The sequence below is a fragment of the Natator depressus genome, chromosome 4, assembly GCF_965152275.1.
Source record: "Natator depressus isolate rNatDep1 chromosome 4, rNatDep2.hap1, whole genome shotgun sequence".
Taxonomy (NCBI): domain Eukaryota; kingdom Metazoa; phylum Chordata; order Testudines; family Cheloniidae; genus Natator; species Natator depressus.
In genome coordinates, this window is record NC_134237.1 from 133785029 (window position 1) to 133797949 (window position 12921).

General features: G+C 41.8%; 1 protein-coding gene across 1 annotated transcript in view; it reads right to left on the reverse strand.

The window, feature by feature from the left end:
• DDRGK1 (DDRGK domain containing 1) overlaps positions 1–12921 on the reverse strand; it is a 48957-nt gene that overhangs the window by 11642 nt on the left and 24394 nt on the right. Inside the window, exons 4-5 of the mRNA XM_074951930.1 lie at positions 11192–11293; positions 1075–1197 (exon numbers count right to left, since the gene is read on the reverse strand). Of these exons, the coding sequence (XP_074808031.1) occupies positions 1075–1197; positions 11192–11293 (225 nt within the window). The remainder of the gene's footprint in view (positions 1–1074; positions 1198–11191; positions 11294–12921) is intronic.

A 12921-nucleotide genomic window follows, 5' to 3' on the forward strand; every position in this document is an offset into this window, starting at 1 on the left:
ACACTGATGCCACCTTACTGAACAAACTGGGGTCGCAGCAGTGTAAGAATTTTTGACACTTAAAAAAATGTTATGCTAAAATCAAATGCATTCAGCTGCAAACGTTTGGAGCATGAGGTCTCCATTCCCTTCATTATTTCACAGCACTTAAAATTAAAACAAAGCAAACCATTTAGCCTCTAATGGGTTATGAATCTCGTCTCGAGAATCTTGCCTTCCACAGTGGCAGCATTAAAAAAAAAAAAAAAAAAAAGTCATGTACCATGATGTGAAATACCACATTTTATCAGCAGCATCCAAAAGACATGCTTGTATGCAGCCACAATAGAGTGCCGCAGTCCTATGCAGAGGGTAAGGAATTAGCAAGTCTCTTCCATCGCAGAGTGTACAGTTCTAACAACACACAACCAGAAACACCAGAGATATGGGCATTGTAATGCTTCATTTAATAAATTACTTTTAAAATCAGCTTTAGTTCAGTTTCATTCCCCTGATTTAGTGATAATTAAACCCCTTAGATATTGAAGCTGGATTTAAAACATACTTGGCAGCTATTTTGGAATCAAACCCTGCCTTCGGAATTGCGCTCTTCCACTGTTATCTGCCCTTCTAGCAGCCCTTTCTTCACTTGTACCGCAGCGTTTCTAACCCTAGGAAGGCATTTGGATTACAGAACTCCTAGGCTAATTCAGTCATGCTGTAAGCAGGTGGAACCCCATTGGGGGTTTGCACTCCTTTCCACGTGAGCTGAATTTGCCCCTTCGCATTTCTCTCTAAATCTAAAGGTTGGTACAAAACATTCTAATGTTCTCCAGTAAATGCTCTAGGTTCACATTTACTATATACCAGATCTGTCATTTAAAGGCAAAAAAAAATTCCTTGCATGCACTCAGCACACACCACCCAAGTAACTCACCCAGGACTCAATTCAGAATGGTTTGGATCGGTTTTTTGATTTTTACAACAATAAGGGGATAAAACGTAATCAGGACAATTTAAACAGCTGAATCTATTCAGTCTCAGGAAGCTGGGTGGGAAGTCAGAAGTTCTGGCTCCAGTGACAGCACAACATACCTCTTCCTCGGTCATTGCTTCTTCAACACCCTCCTCTTCAACTACAAAACTCTCCTTCAGCTTGAGGTACTCTTCATGCTCCCTCTGCTCTTCTTCTTCTTTTGCTTTCTTTTGTTCCTCTTCCTGCAGAAAAATGAAGTGCTCAAGTCATTCCTCCCCAAACCAGGTTTAGTTTAATGGAGACCCTGCTTACTTTATCATTTGGGTGCCAATCGGGTTCGCTGGGACAGGCCAGGAACAGAAGGACTTTCTGAAAACTGAAACTTTCAGTCTCTCCCTTGATTGCATCATTAATTTCACAAGCAGCTCTGCCTCTGCCCTTCTTTTAATACAGTAATTGTCTCAGTCAGTTCAGCCCTTCCTGGGCTGGCTCGGAAAAGATCTGATGAAGGGGAGAGAGACACTTTTATATAGCAAACTGCTTCCTCAATTTGCATGAACACATTTCTTCTGCAGTGCAAGCTACAGGAAGTCCCTGCCCCCAAACCATACATTAATGCAACCTATCCATTTTCAGTTACTGACCCGGATTCTGCTCTCACTTATACCCGTGTAAAACAGGAGTAACTACTGAAGTCAGTGGAGTTACACTGGTGGCAAACAAGTGAGAAAGAAGAATCAGGCCTATTACAAGGTTTCAAAAAAATAGTTTTTTTGATGGCAGACCACTCAACTGGTTATATGTAAAAGATACAAGGAGCTGTATTAACTGCCTAGTTTATGATCAGAACATAAGAGGTGGCCATAAGGAGAGAAAAAAAGTTCTTCAGCGAGCGGTTCACTCTAGTTAGCTAAAAGCTGCGCATTCTGGTGCCTTTCAAACATTTGTAGTCACTAATACTAACTGTGCCTTATAAAGCATTTTAAATCTTCAAAGCTGGGTACAATTGGTAATTAAATCTCCTAACTGCCCTGTGCTGGGGGCATCACAACCATTGAACAAGAGAGGAAAACAGAAGCACACACGTTCAGTGACTTGTTCTAGGCTGCCTAGCAAAATCAGGGGCACAGCCAGGATGGGATTGCAGGGGTTTCGTGCTCAGAGACAGGGCTTGCTCTAGGCTTTTTGCCACCCCAAGCTCCGAGAGTGCAACTGACCAAGCGAAAAGGGTGGCCGGAATACCGTCCCTTGAAATGTGCCACCCCAAGCACGTGCTTGGTTTGCTGCTTTCTATGCATTTTTCCTTAGTGTTCTCAGGAGGAAATAATACCACCACCACAGTAAGCTATTGTTGAAGCAAAATTCTGCTATGCCTGTTTCTAATGGTGAGCTGTTCCCTCCGTTCCACACCGAAATAACGATGCAGCATTTCTTTGACACTGGTATTATATAGCAGTTGCTTCCTTAAAACGGAGGGAAATTGAACCATTGTATCAATAAAATGTACACAGAAAAAAAAACAAAACAGGTCCTATTATGAAATATAATCCATGAACACATGTATTAAGGGACACTGTTCAGAGCCAGACCCTACAAGAGACAGGATTGGGCCCTTAGAACACAGCATGGATATATCTGCCCTGTACTAGACACAGCCAAAAAATTATTATACGCCTCAGCACTCCCAGGCTGAGTCACTCGTGGGCCGCATCCACCCTGATTGAATTGGCCTCGTTAGCACTGGCCCCCCACTTGGTAAGGCAACTCCCATCTTTTCAGGGGTGTGTATTTATACCTGCCTCCTGTATTTTCCACTTCATGCATCTGATGAAGTGGGTTCTAGCCCACGAAAGCTTATACCCAAATAAATGTATTAGTCTCTAAGGTGCCACAAGGACGCCTCGTTGTTTTTGCTGATTCAGACCAACATGGCGGCCCCTCTGAAACTTGTGGGACTGTGGCCCTAAAGAGTAATTATGGTGAAAAAGTGACTGAAAAAAAGCACCTCATTTCTTACCACATCTGATCCTTTTGTGCATTCAGAGTCAAATGGGGAAGTTTTGTTGCTTTTTATTCCTGCAGATTTAACACAGCTTTTGAGAGGGAGTGGGATTATTTTCTGGGTCCTGCTTCACCAGAAAGGTTATTAACTAAGATCCAGCTGCAGAATCTTTATTATTAGCAGCACATGAGCCTGAAAGAACACAGCCTGGCTCTCAGAGCCCTTCTTCACTTGTAAACTGAGCCAATTTGATCTAGAATCACTGAGACACATCAAAGTCCTTCACAACTCTGTCCCTATCACATCTCTGTAACTCAAATGCTATGTAGAATTTTGAAGCACAAAAAACCTGACAACACTTTCGAAGGGAAGCGATAAGAGTTGAGTCCTTCAAAATTTCCAGGTGGTTGTTCTGCAAAAATCAAAAGACAACTGGCCCATTTACAACAGTCAGACATCATTTTCCTGTTTCTAAAAGAGGCTGACAAGCAAACCAACCAACCCAGTCTCTCTCTCACAGGTCTAAAGAGCTGTGCCTTTGACTTCAGTAGGACTAAAACCTGCCACAATGTTAGTATCAGTATTTCCACATCCAGCACACTGTAGGAAACACATCAGTGCGAGGAGATTGACAAAGCGTGCCATTCTTGGTCTCACGTCTTTTTTCTTTGGTCACTCATTACAAGCTGACCTACACTTACTTCTCAGACCTACAGCTCTCATATTGTGATCAGCAGAGCATTTCCAGGGGGTCTGAGCAGCGCCTTCAGTAAGAACAATGAAGCATCTGCCAGCCTTCAAGCCTGAATGCTTGTTAGTTTTATTAGCAGGACACTCAGGATTTCCAGAGGCTTTGTTGAACAACTAATCTGAACATAAAAAAACCCCAGCAACTCTCTGGTCAGCTGCTTCATGCATTTCTTTGGTGTAAATTCAACCATGATCAAACCTGAGGACAGACCCAAACTGTAAAGAGAGACAAAGAGGAGCTTGTATATAATTCACTGAGAGAGGCAATAAACAGCAGAGATGGAACATGTGGGGAAAAAAACATAGTAAAGCAGGTTTGTCTATTACATTAACACATATGTATTTTCACCTGGCTCTCTTACTACTGTCTTTGTATCCTTCTTTCATATCACCAAGCACTACAGCTGCTGTGTGGAAAGCGTGGACTCAGGACTAGACAGGGAGGTGTCCACAGGAGAATCTATCCACCTGTGGAAGTGGTCCACGTTATGAAATAGCTCTAAGATCAGTCCTTAACTACTTGGTTTAGTAGCCATTTATGGTGCTGCCTGCCTCACTCCCAAGGATTTAGGAAACACGAGGGCAACCAGTGAAAACGTTTCGGGGAGCATGTGGGAGGAAAGCGAAATTAAACCTCTGGGGGAAAAAGCAAAGTACGGTTATGTCGTTTATTTCGGCCTGATCTCAGATCTATTGCTCTCAAGTGAAGCTGCAGGGAACGTGCAGGAGAGAGAATAGACGGGCCACCTCCCTTAAAGGATGGGTGGGGAGTGGGGAAACCCCAGCACTAAGGAAATTTGGTAACTGCTGCTGCTTACATTGGTGGTGGTTTTTTTTTTTTTTTTTTTTTTTGCTGTGAAGCAGTCGCATCTTACTCCTCTCCCACCTCAACATGACACCATGTTTGGGCTCTCTACAAGTGTAAAGTATTTCTTCTGATCAATTCCTATCCTTCTTATGAAGTTTTTCAATCCTCTCCGCCCTCTAAGTAAGTCTCTCAGACCCTGGTATAAATTCACACTCCCTCAGAGAATGAACTCCCCTGAAGTCAGTGGGTCCACCTAGATTTGTAACCAACAAGGGAGAACAGAATCTGACCTCTCGCCTCTTACAGGCCTGTGAAGCGCTGCACAGTTCTGCGGTGCTATATAAATCACCCTACCCCATGCTCTACGTGCCGGGACGATCCTGGCCCCAAGAGGATTAGTTTGATGATGATGGTAACTGGGTAGTGAGGCAGCAAGAGGGACATCATCCAGTAATGCAGATTTCAAACCAGAGCTCTCCCCCTTAAGCCCTTCTTCAGCAAACCATTTAAGTTGAAATGAAGCCACAAGGCAACATGGCCGATCGGGCAGAGTACTGGACTGGGATTTGGAAGACCTGGATTCAATTCCTGGCTCTGCCACTGGCCTGCCAAGAGATCTCAGACAAGTCATTTCTCTCTCTCCCTGCTTCAGTTTCCGCAATTGCAAAATAGGGATAATGGTACTGATCTCTTTTGTAAAGCATGGAGATCTATGGCTGAAAAGAACTAGGTATTATTAATTATCATCTAGTCTATCATCCTGATGGTACAGGATTTGCAAGGAGATGGAAGGGGTTCAACAGGGAGCACACATTAGGAGTCAAACAATATTTTTCAAACCCAGAAATATTTTTGAAACCCAAACCGAGTTCCTCTGTATTTCACATTTTCACTGCTTATGCACAGCATCAATCTTTTAAAAACCTCTCTCCCAACTCTAATAATTGGAACTGCTCAAAAGGAATTTTGTTCAAACTTTCTAAATAACTTTACCTTCCTGCCAACATTAAGCATGGGAAATTTTCAGAAATTTATGAATGTTTGAAAATAGCTACAAACTGAAACTGCACTGCAGCCTCAGCTTGTGAGCATCCAAGGGAACGCCGTAGATGCATGTGAATTTAATACATCCTCTCACCACAATTGTATAAGAAGGCTGCACTTTTTTAAAATTAAAGTTTATACTGACAAAATAAAGCATAAGGGCAACATTTAAGTGGGTTGCAGATATCACTAGCAGCACTACACAGGCTAAAAATACAGGCCGAAATTTTCAAAGCTAGGTGCTTAAAATTAGGGTCTTCAATATCAAGTTAGGAGACTAAATCTAAATGGCCCAATTTTCAGAAGCACTGAGCGCCCAAAAACCCCAGTGAGTCAGTGGGAGCAGCTGCAACTTGGGAAAAAAATCTGGCCATTTTTATTTAGGCCCTGAAATATGACATTAGAAGCCTAACTTTAGGCATCCAGATATTTTGACCAAAGCCTTGTCTGTGCAATATGGGCATGGTTTTTTAGTTACAGCACTGATTCTAACACCCCAATCCTGCAGTGGTGCATTTTTTTAAATACACAATTAAAACCAGGTCAATGGAAGAGGGGCAAACCTTGGTTCTTTTTATATTACAGCAAGCCGTGTTTCAAAGGCAATTTGCTTTCAGGCAACACATCCTGTTCCAATACAATATTTCATTACAGGACAGGCCTGAAGTTACATGTCTGTCTCAATCACACACGCTGTATGCAATTTTTCAAACTACTGTAGATTTGCTGGTGCTGTAGGGAACGAAGCCTACAAAATCCCTGTGCACAGAAACGCAAGCTCTTTACACAAAAGCTTTGCAGATTGCTCACGAAGGGTGCTGTTTTGCAACATCAGAGGAAGTTCGTTCTCATTGATAAGGTGTCGGTCGGTAAACCATTTCACCACCAAAAAACTCCAAGAGCAAAAGGGAAATCCCCAGGGTAAGGCACCGCTAAAGCCAATACCAATCATAAAGGAGCTTCTTCACAGACGCAGCCAATCAGGTCACCAGAACACTGGAAAGGAAACTTATAAAATTTAAAAATATATTCTCTAGTTTGCAACACTGCAGCCAAGGGGCAACCACATTTTATTTATATATATAATTACATTTAAAATAGCACCAGTGAGCTCATTTTCTCAGAGTTCGAGATTTTAGTGCCCATGACTCCTATTAAAGAGCAGTTTCCGTTTACAGCTAAGCTTTATGCAATGCTGTGAAAAGTTACCCAGAAGGAATGGACGGCATTTATCCATCCGCCTATAAAAGGTAAACCAGAGTGATTCTGGGATTTCACTTGTCTTTAAGATTCTCAATTTTTATTAAAGTGCCTGTCTCAAACCACTCAGAGTAATGGGTTAATAGACAAGATGAGATTATAAGTGAATACTTTGAAGGACGTCTATAACCAAGTAAATCCAGTTATTGAATTTTGTAAATTGCAACTACAGTAACCCAATCAGGAATCACCCTAACTTTTGGCAAACTTTCCTGGGCCATCAAACTGTCTGGATCACTGGAGAGAATCTAGCTGTTTGTTTCGGGTGTAACTAATTTCTCTAGGCAGGCCAAAAGAACAGCATCCCCTACAGGAAGTGAATGTCAACTCTTATGGAAAGAGAAATTTCTTTCGGTAGCTCTCTACAAGACACGCACAAAAGGAAGAAATTCGAAGGGTAACTCAACTAGCTCACTGAGTTTTACTGCTCATTTGTTAATTACTTTGGAGAATAGCAGTCTTGAAATAACTTTTCTTGCATGAATAAATCATGGTGCTCCTACAGAATGGACAGTGTCCATGTGAAAACACAGTGGGTTCATATGTTAGAATTAACACTATGTACAAAATACCCACCCCCGCCCTTTCACATCCATGACTCTGCTCCTTGCCTTCATCACTGCTCCTAAACATCTTCCCTGAAATTGATGAGAAGAAAAGCACAAAAACCCTAGGGGCAGATGGCTGAGATACTTTGAATTGCAGGAGTAACTGGATGGATTTGAGGCAAGGATCAGGACATCAGGAAGACTCAGTACAATTTCTAGCTAAACTTTTAATTCTGAATTCACTGCTTTGTGGGATTATGATTCTGCAACAGAAGCGTCAGTACCAAGAGCACCCGCCTCAGACAGAATGTAGAGCTGGAGATACAAAGCTCCGTAACTGACCTCTCTCCCTTTTTTAATTCATGACTAATCAATCTCTGGTTGCATAAACCTTTAGTAATTTGGCCCTTCCATTTTCTAATTGATGTAGGCGGCTCGGAACAGTGTGTGTGCTGCCCACAAGAATTGGTTCCAGACATTAAGTTTCTGGTAAGCAATAGTTTAAGGGTTTTTTCCTCCTTTTTTTAAATAAAAGGAAAGTATGAATGGCACATTCTAGCTTAGGCAGTCTGCAAACAGCATCATCTCTCCTTGGCCCTTGCGAAAGATAAAGGGGTCAAACAGGTTAATATTTTGACCTTCGATGTCATAGGCCAAGTCTGTAAAAGGACCTGAAAGCTACAGTGTTGTGCATGGAACACCGCTCTCTGTTAGTACAACATGTGCACTTGGGTATACAGTCACCCAATTTTTAACCCCTTTTATTCTCTCTGTAAAAGGGCGGAATCGCCCCTTTACGGGCCAGCCTGGCTTGGTCAATTATCAGACTCTGCTGTGAAGGGAGACGGTGACTATAAAGGCTAGCAAGCGGCTCCCTTGAGGGGGGACTGCAGGAAGGGACAGACTTCCGCAGCAGTCCCTGAGGGAGGAAGACTCCAGGTGGTAAGCCCTGGGCCTCACAGCTAGGTAGACAGACCCAGCTGGGAGTTTTGTTTGCTTTTTGAGAGTCTGTGGCCATTTGGACAATAAGTGGAGCACAGAACCAAGAACTGAAGACTAGCTTGGTGTGGGTGATAATTCCTCAGGCTGGTGAGGAAGCCAGCCAGCGTCTTACACTCTCCTATACTAACAGGTTAAATTCCTGTTACTGTGATCCTCCCTGTAAACGCTACTCTGTCCCAACTGGAGCAGGAGCTTTTGATGAACAAATCTAGCTCTTGGGTAAAAAGGTGGGGTGCTAGAATAGTCCCACTTCCTGTTAAAGATTCAGAGAAGAGTCAAATGGGAAGAGAAGTTATTATAACAGATGTCCAACTCAACTCATGGGCTACATATGGCCAGAGCAGCTTGCTTTGTGGAGGAGTCCGGAGCACTTGGTGGTTATTTGGCTACTGTACTCTTTCATATGAAATGGAATTCGTTTGCTTAAAAACTGTGTGAGAGTTCCATAAGGCGATAGAATACCCTTGACGCACCAGCCTAGTGGGTAGACCTGTTGTCCTCATTAAAGTTACAAGACTATTGAAGGAAAGCGCTGAAAGGATCCATTAAGATACTGTTCTAAATAATACACAACTAAAACCATAGTCGTTCTGATTAGGCTGGGATTTTCAGGAGCCTGAGAGTCTTTATTCATCTTCTTTCCCCCAAGCCTTGCAAAGCTGCCACAAAAAACACACCAGCCCAGACACAAAAATATTTTCCCTCTCACTTAACCATGAACAATGACAATGAAAAAAAGAATAGTAATGGTATCTGATTCACTCAACCACAATAAAATAACTCACTTTGGGTGAGTAGAATTTTGCAAAGACTGCTTTGGTCTTTTCCTGTAAATGTGGCAAAGTCTCTATGAAGAGATCATTTGTGTAAAGTTCCACACATACCTACCACTCAGCTCCTCAACACTGGCTGGACTCTATTAAGCAGCTTTAATGCTAATACCAGTTAAAGTCATTGCCACTGGGAGCGAAGGAAGCCACAGAAAAACATCACTTTTCAATATACCCTTTGCCACCACGTCTGCCCTGCCCTCACAAAGGAAGCTTGTTCTCAGACAGCTTGCACGTACCGGGCAAACTGCAGTCCTGGCAAGAAATCCACCTGCTGTGGTGGTTGCGTTTGTTGACAGATTTTGAAATCAGAAGGTTTTGTTTGACTCAGACCAGTGACACTGGACTAGACACAGCATCTCTCTCTCAATGACCAATATCACCTGTTTCCAAGGAAGGTGCAAGAAACTGTGGAGTGGGTGGTTACTGGAAATCCTGCTCACTGAGAATGTTTCTTCCTAAACCCCAGGAGTTAGAGGTTGTTATTCCCTGAAAAATACAAGGGTTTATATCCCCTTCCAAAACGCTTGGTTTTTTGCTTTCTTAATCCCTGCTACAATAACTCTGGCTGATGCTCTCATCATACATAAAAAACTAACAGCCCAGAAGCGTTCCACTGATGTACTGGCACATTAGAGTAGCTCAGAAGTGAGGAAGGAATTTGTCAATGGATAACCAGAGCGGAAATGTGTTTCTGCAGAAAAATGATAGCATTTTAGGAGTCCTCTGTTTGTTTTCCTAAACTTTACATAAGGAAATGAACACTCTTTTAAAAGACTTCCTACATTCAATGTTCTGTGCATTCAACCCAGCATGTTAAAAGGCAAAGTGACTCATCTTTTCTGATATCAACATACAAAATCCTGATTTTGAGCAACTAAAATAAACCGGCTTACTGCAAGCAGGCAGACACAAACCAGCTTCCTCGTTCCTGAATGCCAGTTGATTAACTCAGAGGGTATTCTCGCCCCTTTGGTAGGTGCGAATGCAACGCATGATGCTGCATGACATCTAACAGTGACTCACCCCAGATGCATGCCCTAAAGCCTCTGTACAGCTTGCTCAAGTGCCCGAGAGAATATGAAGCTTGTTTTTAAGCCACTAGCTGTCACCAGAATGGTCCTTTCTGCTCAGAGAAGCCTTGGAAGAACTGCCTGCCTTCCAGCCTCCTAGCTGAAGGGATACTTTAACAGAGGCTTTGATGTATGCCCACTATCTGCTTTTTCTAATCTCTTTTGCTACACACACTAATATTCATTTTTAAAGATTTCCAAAATAAAGTATTCACACCGCAATGCCCCAGGAAGCACTGCTGCAGTCTAGCACGCCAGCTTTGGTGAATGTGTCACTCCCTACACGACATGGATTTAAAGTTACAGTGAACGCTGGGCTAAGAAGCCTTTCTGATAACCAGCCTCCTTCCCTAAGAGACCAATCTGGAGTACCTCACCAAAGTTCCATTATAATTTCATAGGACATCTTTCATTAAGTATACTCTCTCATGGCCAAGCAGTTTCCTGTTGGTCCCTTGGGCAGCTGTCTCAGTCAGCATTCACTATCACAGCAATTGGACCAAACAACTCTTTAATGGCAAAGTTATCACACAAAAGGAACCGGTGTGGAGTAGTGGACAGCCATCTGGACTGGGAATCAGAAGATGAGTGTTTTAGCCACTGACCGGCGGTGTGACCTCGGGGCTTAGTCACTTCCCCTTTGTCTGTCTTGTCTACTTCGATAGTAAGCTTGTGAGAGTAAGGACTGTGTCTGTCGTGCATTTAACACAACAGGGCCCTGATCTTGATTGGGACCTCTAGGCACTATCATAATACAAATAATAACCCAACGAAAGTCACAGGCTTGTCTGAGAGTACCTAACACTAGTAGGTGTTTCAGCTCAGTTCAAGGTTGCATACAGCCCTCTTTGTACTAAAGATGTAACAAAGGGCAAAATTTGCTTTAGAATTTCCAACTGCAAACTCAGTCAAGTCCCACCTGTCTTTCTTCTTCAAGGCGTATTCTCTCCTCTTCTTTCCGCCTTTCCTCCTCTCTCTTTGACTCGAGTTTTTTCCGTTCCTCACGCTCTGCTTCTTCAGCCTAAAAAAAAAAAAAAAAGGCAATACATTATTCTCTCTCAATCTTTGGTTTCATAACTTACGAGCATCAGTTATCTCTCATCAGTTTCCTGGACTTCTGTGTCCAGAAATACACAACTGATATTTTTAAAAAGAGAAGCTATTCTCGTTTGTCATAATCATCAGGGTTTTCCGTTCGTTTCAAATTTTAGTATTTCCACTCAGTTTATAAATTATCCCTATGGAGATTTAAAATATCAGTTTCCTTGTCGAAGTTTTCACCTCCACTGAATGCATGTATTAGCTTGTTTCTGTAGCTTTGCTATTGAATACTGTAAAACCACTGACTTTTCCCTTCACTTTAAATCTAAAAAAAAAAAAACCTTTGCAAATGTAAAATCTTTATGCTTTATAAGGTACCTTGAATTTTGTTCTTATTAATCTGAATGGCATCCTTTAAAGAAGTGATTCATACAATGAAAGCACATTTAAATTATTTTACAGTTAAAAATGGAAAAATTGCTCTCCTAGACAAAGAATGGAAATCTTTTTATTAGGAAGATTAAATTTAACTTAAAACACAAGATCCCTCACAAGATTAAATTTAACTTAAAACACAAGCCATTCCCTCCCCCGAAAATAACCAGCCACCAATACACACAAATTGTTCCAAGGAGAAAAAAATAATTCATAATGGATGATTTAGACTATTGCTTAAAATATCTTTATATTGATTTCTTTACTATTTCCCCTTTCTCCCCATTCCAGAAAATACTTGATCTAATTTGTGTTTTTTAAATTAAATAGCCAGGAGACTCATCCTCACTGAGAATGTGCCACCTGGAACGTTTCAGCTTTAACTGTCAGGGGTTTTGAGTTAAGTGTGTGGCAAAAAAAAAAAAAAAAAAAAAAAAAAAAAAAGAGAAAATCAGCTTGTTTGAAAATGGAACAAAGGATCTCTCCTCTGCCCTCCCACACCCTTTATTTAACTCAGTGGTTTTCAATCTTTTTTCATTTGTGGACCCCTAAAAATTTTCAAACAGAGGTGCAGACCACCTTTGGAAATCTTAGTCTGCGGACCCCTGGGGGTCTGTGGACCACAGGTTGAAAACCAGTGATCTAACTCCAAAGTAACTTAATTGATTTTGCTCAAACTTTTCATAAAAGATCAAGCTTGGAAAGTAAAAACCAAAAATGGTTAAAGTTATGCGCAAGTGAAGAGAGGATCGTAATGGAAGACTATATATAATCACGTAGTATTTGTTACGATATATGCTACCTATAGCACTTATCACCACAGTCAGCCGAGGTAAATTTAATCCCCGTGTGTAAGATCTAGGCACCACTTTATTTCTTAAAGCAGGGCTTATGTGGGATTTGAGTGGCTTTGTGTTGACCCTGTGCAGAGGTCAATTTCAGCCCAACAGACCTGTTTAACGCTCTTATTACTTTGTTCACTCTGTGCTGTGGCGAGCATCTTCTCTGTTATGCAAAAGTCTGTTGCAATTACATCAAGCTTTTACAAACCATACTCCAGGTTACGGAGATTGCAGGCCAGTAAAGTAGAACAGGGAAAAGAAATTAACGTATAAAAACTTGAGTCATATACTAATGGGCTTTAGGAGGGTTTGCTGTTGCTGATTAGTTACC